Consider the following 24661-nt stretch of genomic DNA (forward strand, 5'->3'; position numbering starts at 1 on the left):
TTGTCGATCACACACGTTTAGCGGCCTGAACTCAGCACATGTAAATACAATCGAAATGCTTCTGTGTGATGTGCAATATGTTAGCATTTGGGGCCCCATTTTAAACTTTGCCTAGGGCCCCACTTTGCCTAAAACCAGCCCTGCCTTCTAGCCTTGCATTCCAATAAAGTGTGTCGTCCCACCAAGTTTCAGTGATTCCAATGACTTCATATTTCTCTTCCTGAGTTAGAAGTTCCAATTCTCCTTGTTTGTTGACCATGCTTTGTGCATTTGTATAGAAAATTTTTTGTTTGTGATTGGTTTCTCTTTCTCCAATATTTTTATTATTTAGATTTTTTTTTGTCTTTCTTCTTTCTTTCCACTTCTAATAGCAGAGTTCTCAATAGTATTTGTCAGATGTATGGCTTTTTCTGGCCTTTTGCTTCCCTTCCCACATTGTTCTAGTTTAAAGCTCTCCTGATGAGTGTAGCAAGGCGACTTCCAAATACAGTTGAGGCCAAAAGTATTGACACCTCTGCAATTCTGACAGATAATACTCAGTTTCTTCCTGAAAATGATTGCAAACACAAATTCTTTGGTATTATTATCTTCATTTAATTTGTCTTGAATTAAAAAACACAAAAGAGAATGAAGCAAAAAGCAAAACATTGATCATTTCACAGAAAACTCCAAAAATGGGCCAGCCAAAAGTATTGGCACCCTCAGCCTAATACTTGGTTGCACAACCTTTAGCCAAAATAACTGCGATCAACCGCTTCCGGTAACCATCAATGAGTTTCTTACAATGCTCTGCTGGAAATTTAGACCATTCTTCTTTGACAAACTGCTCCAGGTCCCTGATATTTGAAGGGTGCCTTCTCCAAACTGCCATTTTTAGATCTCTCCACAGGTGTTCTATGGGATTCAGGTCTGGACTCATTGCTGGCCACCTTAGAAGTCGCCAGTGCTTTCTCTCAAACCATTTTCTAGTGCTTTTTGAAGTGTGTTTTGGGTCATTGTCCTGCTGGAAGACCCATGACCTCTGAGGGAGACCCAGCTTTCTCACACTGGACCCTACATTATGCTGCAAAATTTGCTGGTAGTCTTCAGACTTCATAATGCCATGTACACGGTCAAGCAATCCAGTGCCAGAGGCCGCAAAGCAACCCCAAAACATCAGGGAACCTCCACCATGTTTCACTGTAGGGATCGTGTTCTTTTCTTTGAATGCCTCTTTTTTTCTCCTGTAAACTCTATGTTGATGCCTTTGCCCAAAAACCTCTACTTTTGTCTCATCTGACCAGAGAACATTCTTCCAAAACGTTTCAGACTTTTTCAGGTAAGTTTTGGCAAACTCCAGCCTGGCTTTTTTATGTCTCGGGGTAAGAAGTGGGGCCTTCCTGGGTCTCCCACCATACAGTCCCTTTTCATTCAGACGCCGACGGATAGTACGGGTTGACATTGTTGTACCCTCGGACTGCAGGGCAGCTTGAACTTATTTGGATGTTAGTCGAGGTTCTTTATCCAACATCCGCACAATCTTGCGTTGAAATCTCTTGTCAATTTTTATTTTCTGTCCACATCTAGGGAGGTTAGCCACAGTGCCATGGGCATAAAACTTCTTGATGACACTGCGCACGGTAGACACAGGAACATTCAGGTCTTTGGAGATGGACTTGTAGCCTTGAGATTGCTTATGCTTCCTCCCAATTTGGTTTCTCAAGTCCTCAGACAGTTCGTTGGGCTTCTTTCTTTTCTCTATGCTCAATGTGGTACACACAAGGACACAAGACAGAGGTTGAGTCAACTTTAATCCATGTCAACTGGCTGCAAGTGTGATTTAGTTATTGCCAACACCTGTTAGGTGCCACAGGTAAGTTACAGGTGCTGTAAATTACACAAATTACAGAAGCATCACATGATTTTTCGAACAGTGCCAATACTTTTGTCCACCCTCTTTTTTATGCTTTGTGTGGAATTATATCCAATTTGCCTTTAGGACAATTCTTTTTGTGTTTTTTCATTTAAGACAAATTAAATGAAGATAATAATACCAAAGAATTTGTGTTTGCAATCATTTTCAGGAAGAAACTGAGTATTATCTGACAGAATTGCAGGGGTGTCAATACTTTTGGCCATAACTGTACATGTTTTCCAGTCTTCGTAAGGTGCACCCCATCTCCATCATATAGGTAATTCACTCCATGATCCAGAAATCCAAATCCTTGCTGACGGCACCATTGACGTAGCCAGTTGTTCACCTGCAGAATCTTATTCCACCTCCTAGTTCCATGGCCATCCACTGGGAGGATGGAAGAGAAGACCACCTGCGCTCCCAGTTTTTTCACTTTCTTACCTAAGTTTTCAGAGTCACTGCAGATGGTTTCCAGGTCGTTTCTTGCAGTGTCATTTGTCCCCACATGTAGTAGCAGGAATGGGTAGTCATCTTTAGGTCTGAAGAGTCCTGATATCCTGTCAGACACATCTTGCACCTGGAAGACAGCACATTTCTCTTGAGGTTATATCCGGTCTGCATATAGCGGCCTCTATTCCTCTCAACAGGGAATCCCCCATGACCACCACTCTCCGTTTCTTCTTCACAACATTTTTCTTTCGCCATCCAGGAGGATTCTTAAGGCGTACAAGGTTGCTGTTTGTGGGTTAAGTCTTATCCTGATGTATTTCTTCATCGTTCTCCTGCGTAAGAGCCTGGTACTGGTTCCTGAGCAGTATGGGTGCTGACTGCCTCCTGATCCTCCTGCTTCTCTGGGTCACATGTCTCCATTCCTCTGTTTCTTCAGGTGCACTTCGAATTTCTTCTCTTTCTGTAACATGAAGAGATAATTCTGCTCTGTCTAAGAACTCTTCACCTTCTTCAATGATCATCAATGTAGCTAACCTCTCTTCAAGATTTTACAACTTTTCCTCCAATAGAGACACAAGCTTGCATTTCTGGCATGTGAAGTTTGGCTTTTCCACTTTTCTATGAGATTCGGCTATGTGTATCTGTGTTGTGTAATGATATGACCGTCACACACATCATCAGCATCATAATCCTGCAGAGATTGCCACATCAGTTTCTTACACTGCGGCTAGATGGGCAGCTGGGGGCCAATACTGGCACAACAGGAGTGCCATATACAGATGCTTTTCCTAGAACAAAGAGACTGTTTACTGCATTTGCCGATTTTTTTTCCAGAAAGTTGACAATCCCTTTAAACATAATTTACAGCTTTTATGTATGTATAATGTATACAAAAGGTTCATTAATTTTGCCTACAAAGTTCCATTCTTATCTTGTACTGATCCTGTATTATTGTCTGGTGCACATTTCACTGGTGCTTCTCATTAAAGTGTTTATCTGGAGCCAACATATCGATAACTAATCTGTAGGACAGGTTTTCAACATCATATTAGTAGGGTCTTAAACCTGGCACCCCCACGGCCCAGATGTAAACCATGGGCGGAGTAGTACTCTAGCTCCATAAAGTATTTAGTGGCCACTGCCAGGTACTGCATCTCATCTCCCTTTCGCTAGGTATCAGACCACCAATCTGCTATTGAGGATGTACCCTGTGGCTGGATCATCAATATGGTAGTCTCGGTCAACCTCTTTAATGAAAAAAAAATGGTTAGCAAAGTAAGGATCATGATCTGAGACAGCATAATAAAACTCATCCATAGCACTTTATGCCGATGCAGAGTCACACAACCTTATCTGTACGATATAAGTTAATGAGGTGACTGTCCGCATGTAAATTATACATTTTAGGACATTGTCACCACTATCTCAGCATGTCTTGGAAGTTATCCAGAAATTCCTCCTATTACTGAGACACAGAGGAGAACAGGATAAACGCGAGATCATTGCTCTCCGAGAATACAGCCTGAATCCAATAATGCCTCAAGTACAACATGATATCACTGAATTAGAGGACACATATCATGTCCCTGAAGCTCATCTCACGGGCTTCTGAGAATCATGCAGAACAAGAATTATTTGGTTTTGAGACACAGATTTCTTAATCATGCCATGAAAACCAGAGGTTAAATTATTATTATAACACACTGCCAACTGTATACCATAGATTCATATACCCAATTAATCTTGTGTTTTTCATACACACACGGCATAAAACCATGTTGCCTCTATAGTATAGACCTAGGCCGCACTGTGCCCACCCGATTGCTGTCTGCACTGACTGCGTTGGTGGAGGTGGGGCCTCCGGCCACTTCATCCAAGAATCAGCGTGTGAAAGAGCTGACACAATGACGTCATTTCATCGCATAGGCTGTGTACTGTGGAGAGTTAGCGCACCAGAGGCAGGAACAGAAGCAGAGCGCCGGGGAACGGGACTGAGGTATGTGGTACTCTTTTTTTCGTATGTATAGGATGTTTGGGTGGGCATGGTGAGGCTGTGGGGGCGACATGCAGCACATGGGGAGGCTGTGGGGGCGACATGCAGCACATGGGGAGGCTGTGGGGGCGACATGCAGCACATGGGGAGGCTGTGGGGGCGACATGCAGCACATGGGGAGGCTGTGGGGGAGACATGCAGCACATGGGGAGGCTGTGGGGGAGACATGCAGCACATGGGGAGGCTGTGGGGGAGTAATGCAGCACATGGGGAGGCTGTGGGGGAGACATGCAGCACATGGGCAGGCTGTGGGGGAGACAAGCAGCACATGGGCAGGCTGTGGGGGCAACATGCAGAACATGGGGAGGCTGTGGGGGCGACATGCAGAACATGGGGAGGCTCTGGGGGTGACATGCAGAACATGGGGAGGCTCTGGGGGCGACATGCAGAACATGGGGAGGCTCTGGGGGCGACATCCAGAACATAGGGAGGCTCTGGGGGCGACATGCAGAACATGGGGAGGCTCTGGGGGCGACATGCAGAACATGGGGAGGCTGTGTGGGCATCATGACGTGTATGGGGAGGCTGTGTGGGTCTCCTGCTGTATATGGGGGCGCTATGTGGCTTCTGCTGTATATGGGGAGGCTGTGTGGGGCTCATGCTGCATATGGGGAGGCTGTGTGGGGTTCACAGAGTATATGGGGAAGCTGTATGGGGCTCATGCAGTGTATGGGGGAGGCTGTGTGGGGGTCATGCCGCATATGGGGGAGGCTATGTGGGGGTCGTGCTGCGTATGGGAGAGGCTGTTTGGGGCTCATGCAGTGTATGGGGAAGGTTGTGTGGGGCTCATGCAGTGTATGGGGGAGGCTGTGTGGGGCTCATGCATCATATGGGGGAGGCTATGTGGGGCTCATGCCATATATGGGGGAGGCTGTGTGGAGCTCCTGCCATATATGGGGAGGCTGTGTGGGGCTCCTGCTGTATATGGGGAGGCTGTGTGGGGGCCTCATGTGGGCCCGCATATTAATATTGAGCAGAATTAATTTCAGCCTATTTCCTCTACAACAGTCACGGTCTCTCCTGTGGCCCCTAAGGAAAATTAATTGCCCACCCCTGCTCTATGCAATACTTACGATATAAAGTTACTTTAGACACTTTCTTTGGAAGAACACTGATCTGTCTTAAAGTCTTCAAAGCACAACTCCAGCATTTTTAACTGAAGTGCTGGAGTGGTGCTACTACTGTAAGATCACTGCACCTAACATACTCACTGCTCGCTGTCTTCAGCTGTTCCCTCTACTCCCACATGGCCATCTTGTAACCGCAACTTCTGATTGACGAGATCTGAAATGTAATGGTCAAAAGCTCTCCATGTAAGCTTATGAGAGCCAAAACGTGGCTGTCAAAGACTTGTGTTGAAAAGTGACCATTGGCTCGCTTCATGAACCACTGGAGCGATCCGTCAGACTGCTGGAGATGGAACGGAGCGGTGCTGAGAATAGAACAAGACGGCGGCTGGTTAGTATAAGACTAAGTGCAGGGGCATTACATTAGTAGCATCTCTCCAGCTCTGCAATAATATACAAACGCTGGAGTGGTGCTTTAACCGTGACACTGATTTAGGCTATGTGCACACGTAGCGTTTTAAAACGCTCACTAAAAACCGGACTCCTTCCCAGAAATCGCGAGGTTTTTTCCGCGCGATTTTACCGCGATTATGATCGCGATTTTGCCGCGATTTTCGCGTGCGTTATTCAAGCACTTTCCAAGCGATTTGAAGCATCGCTTGGAAAGTGATTGACAGGTTGGTCACACTCGTCAAACATAGTGTTTGACAAGTGTGACCAGGTTTTTACTATTGAGGCCGCCTATGCGGCATCAATAGTAAAAGATAGGATGTTAAAATGCTAAAAAAAAAAATAAAAAATCGGGGTATATTTACCTTCCGGCGTCCCGCGCTGCATTCCCGGGCCTCAGCGTTCCCAGTAATGCCTTGCAAGACCTGTGATGACGTAGTCTCGCGTTGCTATAGCGATCTCGCGAGACCGCTAGAGTCACGCGAGACTACGTCATTACAGGGCCTTGCCGCAAGGCATTACTGGGAACGCTAGGCCGGGAATGCAGCGCGGGACACCGGAAGGTAAATATACCCCGATTTTTTATTTTTTATTCTTTTTTTTACAGGGGTATGGTACCCAGGGCCTGGAGGACAGTCTCCTCTCCTCCACACCGTGGGTACCAACCGCACATGAGACGCTTAACTTCCCGCATGGTGGGCATAGCCACATGCGGGAAGTAAGCGATTCTCATGCATTCCTATGGGTGCGGAATCGCGGCAATTCTTTGCGATTCCGCACAAAAGAATGAGCATGCTGCGATTTTTTCCGCGATGCGATTCCGCCGCGGAAAAAAGCGCAGCATTAGCACAGCATGTGCGGAATACCATAGGAATGCATGGGAGGCGTTCTGTACACGATTTTTAAGCGTTTTTGCGCCGAAAATCGCGGCAAAAATGCTTAAAAATCGCTATGTGTGCACACAGCCTTACAGTGTACCTATTTGCCATAGGTGGCACTAGCAAGACACTACCGTTTTCTAGAGAAGGGCTAATTTGCATATCACGAAGCACCGCCTTATACATAAGACTCCTCATGCCAGCTAATACTACACTTTCAGATCTACTACTGCGTTACAGTGTGGACCACTACAAACCCTTCTACAACTACTACTCAGCCAGTAAGACAAGTATTGTGCTGGGATTGTGTTACCAATTTTTTATCCCTCGGACAATTTTGAGTGTTCCTGATAGATTTTTTTCATGCTAATTTCAGAAATGACTTCAGATTTTTCCTGTCATGTAAGGTTTTTGAGAAATGATACGAAACATTATAATATTCTGCTATAATTCTAAAAACTCATATATGAACTTTTTCTGAAACAGTATATTCTGAATTTTCCACTGAAATAACATAAATCGCTGATCTACACATATGCAAGCACTTATAATGCGAATTCTGCGCAGGGGCAGTGAATCATTCAGCTGACCGTGTACAGAGCATACCACATCTCCTGGGCAGGGGAGGAATCAAAAGACAATACTGACATACTTAGAGCATGGCTTCAATGCCGTTTGCTGTCCCAATGATATAGAGAGAGCAGAAAGATCATGTAACAGATTGCTACTTCTGCCTTTCAAATGTAACAGGATATTCAGCAAAGAACAAGAAATCAATAGAATATCCTAATCCCTGGGGGCGTGGCCTGGATCGCTTGTGGGGAGGACGTGTGTCGCCGTTGCTCCTGCTGCCAGCCACGGAGGGAGCCCTATTTTGACCCTAACGGGGGCTTTGGTGTGCCCCCCAGAGAGAATTGGACCAGGAGAGAGCGGTGGAGGTTTCAGTGGAGGAAACCGCGGCTTTCGGGGAGGAGAGCGGCCGCGGGGAACAGATCCTGGCGCCGGAGGTGGACGGGCGCCATCTTTGCCGCGTCTTCCTGCTTCTTCCTGAGCAGCGTGGGCCAGAGGACTGCGGAGAGCCGTTGGAGGAGGTGGAGGGCCACAGCCTATGTTAGAGGGGAGACCGCTGACCGCTACAGAAAGAAAGGAGAAGGTCTGCTTACCGGAGGAGAGGGAGGTGAGCTGGACACAGAAGCCTGGCTGGTGATCAGAGGGTGACCGCAGTGCTGAGTGCTCCTGGTGGCTGGGTCGGGCGCTCCTTGCTGTGTGTAGTGACTGGTGATTTGGAGGTGCTGCTCCCCCTTTCCGGAGACGCTGGGTCTTGCCTGACCCCACACTACAGCAGCAAGAAACAATATATATAGGGCACCATATCAAGGCCTTATTTACTGATGCCAGCGCTCCACCCTTTAAGAAGCATGAGGTCTTTTTCATCCATGAACATGTATTAATAGACTTTCCCTAAATGCACGAGTGGTGACTTTAAATGCACGCTTCAATTTAACATTATGGTCAAATCTAATAAAGAGCGTGCAAAATCGCTGGATACTGGGGCACATCGAGGCAGGCAAGGCAAAATGGAGAAATTTTTGAAAAATAAATCAGGGTCGGCTAGGCCCACACCAAAAAAGCTACACACTAATGTTGAGGTAGAGGAACGGGTCGAGGACTCTGACTCAAGTGAAGATGTCTCAGGCAGTGACATTACCCACTCAGACTCTGGGAAGTTCTCTAGATCAGTATTTAAAAAACTTCTGACCCAAGCATTAAAACCTTTGGTTACAGAGATATCCGGTATGAGAGCTGATTTGTCACATATTGGTAACAGAGTGGAGTCCCTTGAAGCATCTCAGTCCTCTCTTATTAGCTACTCTAATGCCATGAGGGACCATTTGGAATACCACAGAGAACAGCTTAATAACTCTCTTCTGGCCTTGGAAGATCAAGAGAATAGAAGCCGCAGAAAAAATATAAAGATTAAGGGATTGTCTGAAAGTGTTTCTGCAGAAATATTGGAAAAATCCACGAAAGATATCTTTGCCCTTCTAATTCCACAAGAAAAATGCGACCAAATTGTGATTGAGAGTGTCCATAGATCGCTCAGACCCAGGCCTAAGTCCTCTGAACCCCCGAGGGATGTGATCTGCGGCTTGTTGAGTTATGTGGACACCAATGCTATTCTGTCTGCTGCAAGGGATGCTAAAAATCTCGATTACGAAGGATCTGCCATACAACTCTACCAGGACATTGCGCCGTCGACCCTTGCAAAGAGAAGAATCCTGAGACCCTTATTGGAAATACTACGCTCGCGTAAAATTCTCTATAAACGGCTGTTTCCGTTTGGAATATCGGTAAATGGAGACGGCAAGCAAGTAACAGTGAGAAGTCCTGTCGACTTAAGCAAAATATGGGACACTTTTGGCATTGCTTCTATTGATATCCCCTCTTGGCTACCTTTGGATATGGATCTTCGCACGCCTCCTCCTATCAACGCTTATACAGGAGGTCAGGGGGAGTGGGCCTCAGTGAAGAGACGCATCCCTCCTAAGAGAGGGAAATCTGAGGCAAGAAGAGAGATGCCCCCCTGAATATTGCATAACTGGGTCTAGTCGCATTTTCTTACATTTGGACTCAGTAGTTTCTTGGTTTCATTTTACAATGGCTTGGTTCACTTGTGTTTGCCTTGATTGACGCCTGCCTAGGTGTTGACACTTTCATTTGATTGCTATACAAGCTAATGTGTGCTACTCGTGTGTTGGGGATGTGATTCCCTGATCTGTTATGGGGGGTACGTTGGTCCCCCTGCTCCTGCCACTGGCAGGTAGATGGTTATTGTTATTTATCGGTTACTGTTATTTCACCTTGTATTTTGTATCTTTTGTGGTCTGTCAGCATGTGACACTTTATTATTTATTTTTTCTTTTGTTACATCTAACTTACTATGGGTGACACGGAAAAATTTGCCTCTATAATAGTGGCTTCGTATAATGTAAAGGGGTTACGCTCCCCGTGTAAGAGAAATCAGATACTGAACCTTTTGCATACAAAAAAGGCTAGTGTGATCTCTCTACAGGAGACACATTTTAAAGCGGGGAGAGTACCAGACATGTCCAGATCTCGTTACCCGACCTGGTATCATAGTACAGGGGGGTCGGCATCTAGAGGAGTGAGTATTGCTATTAAAAAAGGTGTTCCTTTTGTCTTACATGACTGCCTTTCAGATTCTGAAGGAAGGTATATTATACTGAAGGGCCTTATTGCTAATACCAAAGTTACCTTATGTAACCTCTATGCCCCAAACAAGGGTCAGGTTGGTTGGTTGTGCAGGACGATGGATACTTTAAAACTATTTACTGAAGGGTTACTGCTGATGGGGGGAGACTTTAATGTCCCACTCAATCCATCTTTAGATACTTCCACGGGTAAGTCTGCCCTTTCCCAAAAGGCACTGAGAAAATTACACCTTTCTTTCCAGAAGTTGCATTTGATAGACCCCTGGAGGACACTTTCTCCTTCGGACAGAGACTACACTTTTTATTCCCATCCGTGTGGTAGCTACCATAGAATTGATTATATATTGACACAGACAACCAACCTCTCATTAGTCAAAAACGCGACCATAGACGTCATCACACTATCGGACCATGCTCCTATTTTCCTCGATATGGGCATAAAAACCCTTCCGCGACCAGCTGGGTCTTGGTCGCTTAATGAGACATTATTAGATTCAGATTCCCATATTACGAGACTGACTGACACTCTGGACTTCTTTTTTCAGACAAATTTGCACTCTGGCCCACCTACTCCTGTGGTGTGGGAATCACATAAAGCAGTTATGAGAGGAGAGTTTATAGCTTTGAGTTCCTATCTCAAAAAAGAAAGGACAAAACAGGTTGTGTCTATTTTACATCAAATTAGTTCTTTGGAAAGATTACATAAGAGATCTCAAGTAACTAAGACACTAGCTGAACTAACGGACCTAAGAAATTCGCTAAAAAATCTTTTGAATATCCAATCGGCCAAAACCTACATGAGATGTAAACAGAGGTTCTATCTTCATGGCAATAAAAGTAGCAAGCTTATGTCTTCATTGCTTAAAAAGCAGCAAGAAAGGACGTTTGTTAGACAACTCAGGTCTCTGGATGGCTCCTCAATTTTCGAGACTGCTGATATTGCCGAGGAGTTTATATCCTTTTATGATAACTTATATAATCTAAATGTACCAGATAGCATGCGAGACCCAATAATAGCTATAGAAAAAATTAGAGAATTCCTGACTCCACTAGTTTTACCTAAAATAACCCCGGAGGGCCAGGCTTTGTTGACCGCTCCAGTTACCCCTAAAGAAATTTTGGATACTCTTTCCACCATTCCAAATGGAAAGGCTCCGGGCCCGGATGGTCTCCCCATTATATATTACAAAAAGTTTATAAAATCACTCTTACCTCAATTGGTTACCTTGTTTAACTCCTATTTGAAAGGCCAGCTTCCCCCTAAGCAATCATTAGAGGCATATATTACGGTTCTCCCGAAGGAGGGTAAGGACCCAAACCTGTGCGCCAGCTATAGACCAATTTCATTACTTAATGCGGACATAAAACTGTGGGCTAAAATACTAGCGGGCAGAATAGGTAATTTTTTACCCAAATTAATTCATGCGGATCAGGCGGGCTTTGTGAGGGGGAGGGAAGGTAAAGATAACTCCACCAGGGTCATACAGTCCATAATGTTTGCTAAAACCCGACAGGTCCCCTTGGTACTCTTGTCAACTGATGCCGAGAAGGCCTTTGACAGAGTGTGCTGGAGATTTATGGAGCAGGTGTTGATTAAGTTTGGCTTTCCTCCTCAGTATATAACAGCAGTCCTTTCTCTCTACTCCCAACCGACGGCCAGGGTCAGGATAAACGGCACCTTATCTAAAAGTTTGGAGATTCACAACGGGACTAGGCAGGGATGCCCTTTGTCCCCTTCTCTGTTCATTTTGGTTATAGAAACTTTGATACAACGTATCCGACAAGAACAACATATAGAGGGGTTGACGGTGGGTGCGGGGACGTTTAAAACGCTAGCTTTCGCAGATGATTTGCTTTTCCTCATATCCAATCCACCTCAGGCATTCCCGATCATCCTTCAAATTTTTCAACAATTTGGCTCCCTCTCCAATTTTAAAATTAATCTAGCTAAATCTGAAGCGTTAAATATCACTCTCCCGTATTCCCAACTTTCCACTCTTCGTACTCAGACTCCCTTCTCTTGGGCTAAGGATTCTATCAAATACTTAGGAATATTTATAACTAGGGATCCTACTAACTTATTTCAAAGTAATTTCGTTCCCTTATTGAAGAAAGTTACTAACCTGATGCATAAATATAACCTACCTACTTTATCTTGGTTGGGTCGCATAAATGTATTTAAGGCATATATTATGCCTATCATTTTGTATACCATGAATATGGTGCCGATTCAGATACCCCTGACCTTTTTTGGGTCATTAAAGTCACTGATAGGAAAATTCATCTGGAAATCTAAACCGGCTAGGTTGCCTTATAGGCTTCTTACTTACCCAGTCTCTTCTGGTGGATTGGGAGTTCCAGACCCCTTGGTATATTATAAAGCAATTCACCTTGGCAGATGGTTAAAGGTAGTGTCTTGCTCTGAAGGAGGGGAGGGAGCGTGTGTCGATCTGACTTTGTTGGGTCCGAGGGGCTTGCCTTATTTATGGACTAGGGCTAAACCACCGGCTACCCTTAGACTGGATGAGATAACATCTACTACATTACGTACCAGGAGATTGATGTTGGGGGAGTTACCAGAGAGCACTTTCCCTTCGACATTTACGCCGATTAGCTCGATACCGTTTTTATTGGATTCTGATTTTCAGGATCCCTATAATCTGTGGTTTACCCTCCCTAGAGATACATTGAATAGCTTTTACGGTAATAAAATATTACAGGGAGGATCTTGGCCATCAAATGCAACGAGTCAACCAACTAACTTTCTCCAGTGTCAGCATATTCGACGCACGCTCATGCAGTTTAGGAAGAAATTCCCGATCAAATCGGACTGGCCCTGGTTAGATATTATGATTAAACTCCCGCTTCCACGGCTAAAAATCTTGTCTCGTATTTACTCACATCTGATCTCTCCAGGGGTACATTTTAAGCCCTCATTTATTTACTCCTGGGAGATGGAACTTAATGTTGCGTTTACAGGGGAACAAGTATCTAGGATGCTATCTAGTGCACGGGGATTCTCCAGGTGTGTTCTTTTGCAAGAAAACTCTTATAAAATTTTGACCAGGTGGCATTGGACTCCCGCGAAGCTCTTTCGGAGGGGTCTTGCTGATAATGATGCTTGTTGGAGATGCCTTAATCCTGGAGGGCATCATACACACATATTTTGGGATTGTCCCAAATTGAGACATTTTTGGGACGGTGTCGAGCTGGTTCTCAAGAAATTACAGCTAATTAAGACCAGTCTCGGGGCGACGGAGGTTCTTCTTTCGTGCCCATCAAAGGATTTTTTACCAAAAAAACATGGCCTACTCCCCTTGATGTTAAGCGCTGCAAAACAACTGATAGCTGTTCATTGGAAAGATGTCGCTCCCCCCACATTGGAGGAGTGGCGTGACAAAATAAATCAGATTTCTCGTCTGGAGGAGCTGTCTAGCTGGGAGGTCTTTAGTCACAAATCTTATGTGTTGACTTGGGCCCCGTGGACTAGATATTTGAGGGACAACCCTCGAGGAGAGGGATCAGATACTATTTGAATCTCGCTTAGATTTGGTGGCCTTGATTTTTGGGGTGGCTGGTTCCAGGGTTACGTATGAAACTGTTCACCTGATCTAATTTTATACTACATGCACTTATTGCTAGTGTCGATGCCGACGACTACTTTGTTTTGATGTTATTGTTATTGTTTGTTATTATATATCCCTCCTTTCCCTTCCCCTCTTCTTTTTCCTTTTTCCCGTCCACTTTCCCCTCCCCCTCTTGCTTTTTCCCCATTTATTATTTTTTACACCTTGGATGGACGCCTAAACAATCTTTAACCATATGCATTTGTAAAGTGTTGATCTGTCTTATGGTGTAATTGAAACTTGAAAATAAAGAATTTAAAAAAAAAAAAGAATATCCTAATCCTCCTTCAGCCATAAGACCAGTGCCACATGATGAAAGTCTTCGTGTTCCAAAGCCGCCCAAACTATGGATAATGGAGGACGACGAAGATGAACTAATAATGTCAGTGGAAAATGAAACTGCTGCAGACCCATACTTCGAGCCTTCTACATCTAAGGCCTCTTTCACACTTCAGTTTTTTGCAGAGAGAGAGAAGGAGAGAGAGAGAGAGAGAGAGAAGGAGAGAGAGAGAGAGAGAGAGAAGGAGAGAGAGAGAGAGAGAGAGAGAGAGAGAGAAGGAGAGAGAGAGAGAGAGAGAGAGAGAATTTTTTTCCGGCACCCAGAAAGAATTTCGGGTTAAATGAGTGTCTGGAGGATCCGCCAGAGAAAAAAACGTTGCAAGCTCCGTTTTGAAATCTTTGAGGATGGTGACGGACAGCAACTTTTGGCGGATCCTCAAAAAAAACGGATGCAACGGACGGCAATCCGTCACAATCCGCCATTAATGGAAGTCAATGGGGAAAAAAACGGATCCTCAAAAGAAAATTGAGGATCCGTTTTTTACAAATCCTGGCGGATTGTGACTGATTGTAAAAAACTGAAGTGTGAAAGAGGCCTAATCCACATCTGTTCAGTCAAGCTGATCTGAGTGACTTGGTCAGAGATTTGAAATGATCAAAGAGGCAGGCAGAATTATTGGGATCAAGGCTACAAGAACGGAATCTCTAATTACCAGGAACAAGAGTTTCTGTTTTTCGCAGTCGTCAAGAAGACCTTAATCAATTTTTCAACCATGTCGACATTTTAACTTTTTTGCAACGACGTCTTGGGGTTGTTTGGTGCTCTTGGATGCGAACATGACCCGAAGGAATGGCGACTGTTCAAGGACTCGTCAGTTTTAAGTCTGAAGACTGTTTTACTACACAACGGAAATATCTATCCTTCTATACCTATTGGACATGCTGTACACATGAAAGAAACGTATGAGAATATGGAGTTACTGTTGACCCACATTAATTATAGAAATTATAACTGGAAATTATGTGATCTAAAAGTTGTTGCACTTCTTCTTGGACTGCAGCTTGGATATACCAAGTATTGTTGTTTTATTTGTGAGTGGGACAGTCATGCACGAGAAATGCACTATTTCAGAAAGGACTGTCCACTCCGCGAAAACCTGGCTGCTGGACAGAAGAATGTTAAACATAATCCTCCCGTTGATCAAGCAAAGATATTTCTCCCTCCTTTGCATATTAAACTTGGGCTTATGAAGAATTTTGTCAAAGCAATGAACAAAGAATCGGAAGCCTTTTCTTACTTGCCTCAGAAATTTCCAAGAATAAGTGATGCAAAGATTAAAGAAGGTATTTTTATTGGCCCACACATCAGAGATATAATGAATGACAGTAGCTTTGATGGTCTTTTGCAAGGTGCTGAACAAGTGGCATAGAGAGCCTTTAAAGATGTGACCTTCAACTTCCTTGGCAACAGCAGGGCACCGAACTTTGAACAGCTCGTGGACAACATGCTCACAGCATATCATTTGATAAAATAAAATATGTCACTAAAATACATTTTCTACATTCTTACTTGGATTTTTTTCCAGCTAATCTTGGTGCCGTTAGCGATGAACACGGAGAAAAAGAAAAAGGTACCAGGAAAAGTGGAGTATGTCAATGTTGGCTGACTATTGCTGGAATCTTATTCAAGAAGCATTTGACACGGATTATAAACGAAAGTCGTCTGCAAAACACTTTTGAACAATTGCTTTTGCTACTGACATCGATGCACACGTATGTAGTGTCTTGGACGTCATAATGTAGACTATAAACCAGGGGTGGGCAATTAATTGTCCCGAGGGGCCACATGAGAGACAATGACTGTTGTGGAGGGCTGAACCAATAGCTTGAAATTAATTCTACTCAATATTAATTTATTAATATTAATTGTATCACTTAATATTGAGCAGAATTAAGTATGCTGACACCCCCTATATATCTTTGAGCCCAAGTACAGCACCTTCTGTATATCGTATGAACCCCCTACAGCCCCTTATATACAACCTCCCCATATACAGCATGAGCCTAGCACAGCCTCCCCCATATACAGTATAAACCCAACACAGCCTTCCTATATACTGCATGAGCCCCACACAGCCTCTTCATATACTGCATGAGCCCCACACAGCCTACCTATATATACTGCATGAGCCCCACACAGCCTCCCTATATATACTGCATGAGCCCCACACAGCCTCCCTATATACTGAAGAGCCCCACACAGCCTCTCTATATATTGTATGAGCCCCACACAGCCTTCCCATATACTGCATGAGGCCCCCATAGCCTCCCCGTGTGCAGCATGACACCCCCATAGCCTCCCCATGTGCAGCAAGACAACCACATAGCCTCCCCATGAGCAGCATGTCACCCAATAGCATCCCCATGTGCAGCTTGTTACCCGCACAGCATCCCCATGTTCTGCACGACAGCCCCATAGCCTCCCCATGTGCAGCATGTCACCCCCATAGCCTCCCCATGTTCTGCACGACAGCCCCATAGAATCCCCATGTGCTGACTGTCACCCCCATAGAATCCCCATGTACTGTCTGTTACCCCCATAGAATCCTCATGTACTGTCTGTTACCCCCATAGAATCCTCATGTACCGTGTCACCCCCAGAGAATCCCCATGTACTGTGTCACCTCACAGAATCCCCATGTACTGTCACCCCCATAGAATCTCCATGTGCTGCATGTCACCCTATAGAATCCCCATGTTCATACACATGGGAAAAAAAAAAGACCAACACATACTCACCTCTGTCCCGCTCCCTGGAGCTCTGCTCTTCTCCCTGCCTCAGGTGTGCTGACTCTCCGGCGGTACACTGCGGAGTCTGCAGTGTGTATCCTATAAGTGTGTATCATACAAGTGTGAGATATGAATTAATCCAGAATTGAACCAGAAGGGAACTGGATACAGTCACTGTAAACAATGTTTGTTTTCACTCTGACCTCTATAACTTCACTTTCTTCACTTTCTGCTAACCCCCCTAATCCCTACACCAAGCAAGGAACTGTTCATCTCTTCTTTAATCCACCCCATCCATCTCACCTCTTCCTCAGATCTGTTTCTCAACATACAATCCTCTGTCTCCAAACACAGACAGCTCGCTCATGCCCTCTCCTTCTCCCACCTGCTAACACTTTCCCTGCTCCTTCTCACTGCTGGTGATATCTCTCCAAATCCTGGTCCTCCTTACCACAGTCATTTCTACCTCCCATCCATGCTCTATCACAACTTTCCGTAACCTCTACAACCTTATAACCATTCGCCTGGCCCCAGCTTCCCCAGTTCCACTAACAGGAGCTCTGTGGAACACTTGCTCTGTCTGCAACAAACTTTCCTACATCACATTTCACCCCCTCTCACACAGCCTCTCCTGCTGCACTCTCGTATGGTGGATTCGACTTTTCCCACCCCCCCCGCTCCAGCAGCAAGCATGGTGGAGGAGTTGGTTTTCTCCTGCCAGATAACTGCTCCTTCACCCCAATCCCACTGCCACCCTCTGTTACCCTCTCTTCCTTTGATGTGCACTGTGTGCGCATCTACTCCCCCTCCAACCTCCAATTAGCTCAGGGCCAGTCACCACCTTCTTTACCAACTTCACCATCTGGCTACTTCATTTCCTTTCCACTGACATCCCCATTGACAGTTCCCTCTCAGCTGCCACTAAGCTTCTATCCCTCACTTCTTCCTTCGGACTCACTCAATGGTTTTTTACAGAAACTCACAAAGATGGCCACACACTGGACCTCATCTTCACCCTCCTCTGCTCCCTATCTAGCCTCTCTAACTCACCTCTTCCTCTTTCTGACCACAAACTAGTTACATTCTCTTCCCTCTCCCCTACAGGTCCACAATCCACACCCCACAAACTTGCACACCCCTTCATCACCTTGATCTACACTCACTGTCTGAATCCCTCCTCCCTCTTACAGACATAAGTTCCCTACACAATGTGGATGCCGCTGCCGCTCTATATAACACCACAATAGCTGTAGCTTTGGAATCAGTTGCCCCTCTCGCACATATCAAAGCTTGCAAAATCAACAGACAGCCCTGGCACATCAGCCTGACCAAAGAACTGGGGCGAGCTTCCAGGGCTGCTGAGCGGAGATGGAAAAGATCCCACTCCAATGAAAACTTCATCGCATTTATACAGTCCCTCACTACTTTCATGGCCACAGTCGTTGCAGCAAAACAAACCTACTTCTCATCTCTTAAATCCTCCCTGTCTCACAACCCTAAACAGTTAATCAACACCTTCAATTCTCTCTTCCGTCCCCCAGAACCTCCTCCTTCCCTACTCATCTCAGCTGAAGACTTTGCCTCATTTTTCAAGCAGAAGATTGATTACCTCAGAGACAGTTTAGGTCAACAACCCCCAGAGCGCTTCTTCCTAACTGCCCAGCCCTCCTCCTCCAAAACCAACTTCTCAACCATTACAAAAGATAGACTCTCCACTCTACTCTCAAGATCACATCTCGCCACCTGTGCACTTGACCAGATCCCATCCGACTTCATCCCAAACCTTACCAGTCTTCATTACAACCCTAACCCATCTCTTCAACCTATCACTAACAAATGGTGTTTTCCCCTCTATCTTTAAACATGCCTCAATCACATCTATCCTCAAAAAGCCCTCTCGTGACCCATCCTCTGTATCTAGCCATCGCCCTATATCACTTTTCCCCTATGCCTCAAAACTACTGGAACAACATGTCCATCTTGAACTGTCCTCCCACCTCTCTTCTTGCTCCCTCTTTGACCATTTACAATCTGGCTTCCGGCCACACCACTCCACTGAAACTGCCCTAACTAAGGTCACCAATGACCTATTAACCGCCAAGGCCAAGCGACACTACTCTGTCCTCCTCCTGGACCTTTCCTCTACCTTTGACACAGTGGACCAGTCCCTATTAGAGCCTCTCAAATCTTGGTATCACAGACTTGGCCCTATCTTGGATCATGTCATACCTAACAAACTGGACATTCAGCGTCTCCCACTCGCACACCACCTTCTCACCTCACCCCTTATCTGTCGGAGTCACGCAAGGTTCAGTCCTAGGGCCCCTGCTCTTCTCCATTTACACCTTCGGCCTCGGACAGCTCATAGAATCTTACGGCTTTCAGCATCACCTCTATGCTGATGACACATAGATCTACATCTCTGGACCAGATATCACCTCCCTACTAACAAGAATCCCTCAATGTCTGTCTTCTATTTCATCCTTCTCCACTAGATTTCTAAAACTTAATATGGACAAAACAGAATTCATCATCTTTCCCCCATCTCACACGACCCCCCCACTGGACCTATCCATTAAAGTAAATGGCTGCCCACTCTCTCCAGTCCCACAAGCTCGCTGCCTCGGGGTTATCCTTGACACTGATCTCTCTTTCAAACCACACATCCAAGCCCTTTCCACTTCCTGCCGACTTCAACTCAAAAATATTTAATGAATCCATACATTCCTCAATCAAGAATCTGCAAAAACCCTAGTCCATGCCCTCATCATCTACCGCCTTGACTATTGCAACCTCCTGCTCTGTGGCCTCCCCTCTAACACTCTCGCACCCCTCCAATCTATTCTAAACTCTGCTGCCCAACTAATCGACCTGTCCCCCCGCTATTCATCGGTCTCTCCCCTCTGTCAATTCATGCACTGGCTCCCCATTACCCAAAGATTCCAGTTCAAAACCCTAACCATGACATACAAAGCCATCAACACCCCGAGTCCTCCATACATCTGTGACCTCGTCTCCCGGTACTTACCTGCATGCAACCTTTGATCCTCACAAGATCTCCTTCTCTACTCCCCTCTTATCTCATTTTCCCACAATCGCATACAAGAGTTCTCCCACGCATCCCCCCTACTCTGGAACTCTCTACCACAACATATCAGACTCTCGCCTACCATGGAAACCTTCAAAAAGAACCTGAAGACCTACCTCTTCTGACAAGCCTACAACCTGCAGTAACCACCGATCCACCAAACCGCTGCACAACCAGCTCCATCCTCGCCTACTGTATCCTCACCCATTCCTTGTAGATTGTGAGCCCTCGCGGGCAGGGTACTCTTTCCTGTACCAGTCGTGACTTGTAAAATTACTCTACCTGTATTTAATATGTATACCCCCCTCACATGTAAAGCGCCATGGAATAAATGGCACTATAATAATAAGCACACAACTGACGCGATGAGATGATGTCATCGTGTCAGCTGTTTCAAACGCTGATTGGGGGAGGAAGTGGCCGGAGGCCCCTCCTCCATCGATGCTGACTGCGCCTAGGGAGAAAACAGAGAGAGCCAGCGGACGGGCACAGTGCGGCCCGCGGACCTCAGGTTTCCAGCCCCACGGCTATCTCGGTCCGAGGGCCGGACTGAGACAGCCAGAGGGCCGGATGTGGCCCGCGGGCCGCACTTTGCCCAGGCCTGCTATAAACTGTTGTTTCTTAAATACCTTACGTGCTACAGATGTTTGGAGCACATATTCGTGTTCAGCATATCAAAATCGATAAGATACAATAAAATTTTCTCAGGGGACAAGAACTTCCCTGAAATCGCACAGTGTAATCTATGTGCGAATTGCCAATCCTTGTCAGCAGAGAGAGGCTGTATAGCAGGACACATCCTTTGAACTGAATATCTACACTGCTTCCAGGAGAGAATGTTCTAGTAAAACTATGTATCAGGTAAAAAAGGCTGTATTCAGTGCTGACGCGTTTGTACTTACTTGTCAATGGTGCAGTCCTTTTCTGCCAGCACGGATTGCTGACTGCACTGAGCTCTTTGCTGCTCCACCTGTAGAGTTTCTACACACATCTCCAGCTCTTTCTTCTGCTTCTCTAGCTGCTGCACATGCTCAGTATGCGCTTCCTTCATTGATCCCAGTGCCGACTCCTTCTCACGAGCAAGGCGGTCTAGCTGCACATGCCTGCAATGTCGCATCGGAAAATATTAATTTTCCACTTTATTATATTGATTCAGTCTTTGTTTCGAATGCAAGTTGGTCTTGAGGACATTACTCCATTTTTTGAGCAGTTTTGTCAAGTGGTGCCCCATATTGGCTTTCAATAAATTACACTTTCTTTAGAACTGTTTAAAATTCAGATTTTCCTTTTTATTCCTGTCATAACATTCTAGCTGCCATAGCCTCAAACTTGCTCACAGAGACCAGGATTTTAGGGTGCATCATCAGGACCGTATTTTATTGTCTGTATTTGCGTCACAAGTCCTTGTCTGACGTCAGGACTCCTAACATTTACTAATAGCCTCTTATATGGCTAGGAGGCTTATAGTGTAAAGAAGTAGGGCGCGGCATTGCAACCAGAGGAATTACCATAAAAGATAGAAATACCTAGTCTGCCCATTTTATCTTTACATTATTGGATGTGTTGGGGACATCTGCTATGATATATGTATGGCCGGTTCTCCTCCTGCTCTATTTCCTCATAGTCTGCACAGTTCTCCATAAAATGGCTGCTGTTGGAGGAGCATGTGACCAGACCTGTCCATCAGTATCCTCCAATTGGAAAACGCCTCACGTGGGAAAGCTGCTTTTCTATTGGAGGACACTGATAAGACAGGTCTGGTCACATGCTCCTCCACCAGCAGCCATTGTATGGAGAACTGTGCAGTCAATGAAGAAATAGAGCAGGAGGAGAACCGGCCATACAGATATCATAGTAGATGTCCATGTCCCCAACACATCCAATAATGTACAGATAAAATGGACAACCCGTTTAAGAGCCTGTCCAGGATCAATACATATTTAAACATGCATCCTCTTTCCAGCAGAAGGCCATGTGAAATGAACTGTGATTCTGAGTTTTTCACATATGGCTGCTTTTAAAAAAAAAAAAGCATATTGGTTACTCTCTTGTTTTTTACTTCTTGCAGGTTCTCTCCCTTGGTTCACCACAGCTCCCATCCTTGATAACTCTATTTGAAAGGGGTTGTCTACTAGTATTATATTGAGAAGCCATCAATATCAGACCATGGGGGTCAATTAACCCTTACCAGCCGTAGCAGTGATGTAAACAGTGTAGAGTGTGTAGTACACCGGCCTGCCCCACTGCTTTGGGCACAGTGAGGGTTTGCTTCTCGTGCCCAATGTGACCAGCTGTAATAAAACATGGTGCAGATTCCCAAATATATACAGATATCTGGTCATGACAGATCCTCTTTAACATTCTGCACTATCATTCACGGAAATTACAGGATGGAAATATGTTATCTTCAGGGCTATAAACAGCTTGTTTATATAGATGACATGTTGCTCGGTTTAATTAAAGCTTAATTAATATTCCATGTTACTAGGATATCACAAGCAATTTAGTGTATGGCAAACAAAAAGCCCATATGCCCCTGAGGCACCTCTAGTAATACCAGAATAAGGGGACACCATCCCACTCAGTCTCATCTTCTGTAATTGATTACCTCCCCCATCTGTAGGTTATTAATTACGCCTCACAGCATCTGTTCTACCACAGCGTGTTCCTAATAAACCCACGTTCACACATTCAGTATTTGGTCAGTTTTTTACCTCAGTATGTGTAAGCCAAAGTCAGGAGTGGGACAATCAGAGGAAAAGTATAATAGAAACAGTTGCACCACTTGTGTGTTTATCACCCACTCCTGGTTTTGGCTTACAAATACTGAGGTAAAATACCGACCAAATATTGAACGTGTGAACGTGGCTTAACAGTTACATGCTAAGAAAAATCCTATGTAAACTATTGCATAATTGTGTCATCATTACAGCCAGATACTAATGGACAAAGTAAGAATGCTTTCACAAATCGAAGGGTTAATTTAAAGTGTATGAACCAAAGAGAAATCTAAATCTGATCAATATTTGGTGTGACCGCCCTTTGCCTTCAAAGAAGCATCAATTCTTCTAGTTACACTTGTGCACAGTTTTAAAGGACCTCAGCAGGATCTGCTATGGATGTAGGCTGGTGCAAAGCCTTCTGTCTCTTCCTGTAATCCATGATAGACTCTATAATATTGGGATCAGGGCTCTGTGGGGCCACATCATCACTTCCAGGACTTGTTCTTTTTTATGCTGAGAATGGTGTATGTTTGGGGTCATTGCCCTGCTGCAGAATAAATATGGAGCCAATCAGATGCCTCATTGATGGTCTCCAAGATGTTTGGAACAACCTCCTTGCCAAATTCCATCAAAATCTGTGTACAAGTGAATTGATGCTGTCTTTAAGGTGAACGGCGTTCTCACCAAATATTGATCTGATTTCTCTTTTGTTCATTCACTTGGTATTTGCTAATTGATAAAAATAATCTATTAACACTTCAATTTTTGAAAGCACAGGTTGCACCAATGGTATGTCCAGCTGTGTACATAAACCTGTGTATACTAAATGGCACGTCATGTAGGCATCACTTACCCCCCCCACCACTGTACAAAGAGGCAGAAAACCTCCAATAAATTACTGCTATATACCATAACAGTAATATATCCATATAACAGAACAGGATCTCTATGAACTTGTGATTTCTTCTTCTGTCCTGATAGGGTTAAAGGGTAACTGGTAAAAGGCAGATTTTTCTATTAATAACCATTGATTAGATTTCTGGCGATAGGCAGTTTCTGAATCCAATTTTTGTTGTTACTTAGCAACAAACTATATTGCCAGAGAGTGACACTGATGGGTGTGTATGTTCCTGGAGAAAGAAACATTGACCCTGCTGGTGGGGTTCTCTAGTCCTACTTACTTTCTTTGGAATGTCTCCTCTTGTTTCACCATCTGATGCTGCAATGACTGCAGTTTCTCATCCAGTTCCTTTACTCTACAAGCCATAAATACAAAACATCATACAATGGGTACACGAGTGACACATACAGAGACCGGCGTGGTGCTAATACAGTGACAAAATACCATAGCTCGCGTGCACATGAACAAGCGGTGGACGCCGCGTTCATGCCACCACATTGAATTCACTATGGACCCTTGAGGCCCTACCATCAGACATCGTGTCTTTTCTACTCACAATATACCAGTGTGTACTTTGATGAAGGTCCTTGCCGACTATAACGTCACACTGTACTATTACACTGTAAATAAATCTTTATATTTCTCCTTAGTGTGCCAAGTCCTTCATAATACTATACGGTTTGGGATCCTACTTGTGCCGCTATTATTCTTACCATAGCTCGGCTAATGGCAGAGACCGGCATGGTGCTAGTACACTGACAAAGGGCTATAGCTGGGCTAATGACAGAGAAGAGTAGTCTGCTAGTACAGTGACAAAGAGCCATAGCTGGCCTAATGACCGAGACCGGCATGGTGCTAGTACAGTGACAAAGAGCCATAGCTCGGCTAATGACAGAGATCAGCGTGGTGCTAGTACAGTGACAAAGAGCCATAGCTGGGCTAATGACAGAAGAGCATTCTTCTAGTATAGTGACAAAGAGCCATAGCTGGGCTAATGACAGAAGAGCGTTCTTCTAGTAAAGTGACAAAGAGCCATAGCTGGGCTAATGACAGAAGAGCCTTCTTCTAGTATAGTGACAAAGAGCCACAGCTGGGCTAATGACAGAAGAGCGTTCTTCTAGTAAAGTGACAAAGAGCCATAGCTGGGCTAATGACAGAAGAGCCTTCTTCTAGTATAGTGACAAAGAGCCATAGCTGGGCTAATGACAGAAGAGCGTTCTTCTAGTAAA

At 44.9% G+C, this 24661-nt stretch overlaps 1 protein-coding gene across 3 annotated transcripts in view; it reads right to left on the minus strand.

Moving 5' to 3' along the window:
• The window catches only part of CCDC57 (coiled-coil domain containing 57), a 151525-nt gene that overhangs the window by 74227 nt on the left and 52637 nt on the right, over nucleotides 1–24661 (minus strand). For all 3 annotated transcript variants that reach the window (XM_073588142.1, XM_073588144.1, XM_073588143.1), the window contains exons 6-7: nucleotides 23713–23787; nucleotides 20711–20911 (exon numbers count right to left, since the gene is read on the minus strand). In XM_073588142.1, coding sequence (XP_073444243.1) covers nucleotides 20711–20911; nucleotides 23713–23787 — 276 coding nt within the window. The remainder of the gene's footprint in view (nucleotides 1–20710; nucleotides 20912–23712; nucleotides 23788–24661) is intronic.

The sequence above is a fragment of the Dendrobates tinctorius genome, unplaced genomic scaffold, assembly GCF_039654945.1.
Source record: "Dendrobates tinctorius isolate UK_male_01 unplaced genomic scaffold, ASM3965494v1 ptg000103l, whole genome shotgun sequence".
Lineage (NCBI taxonomy): Eukaryota > Metazoa > Chordata > Amphibia > Anura > Dendrobatidae > Dendrobates > Dendrobates tinctorius.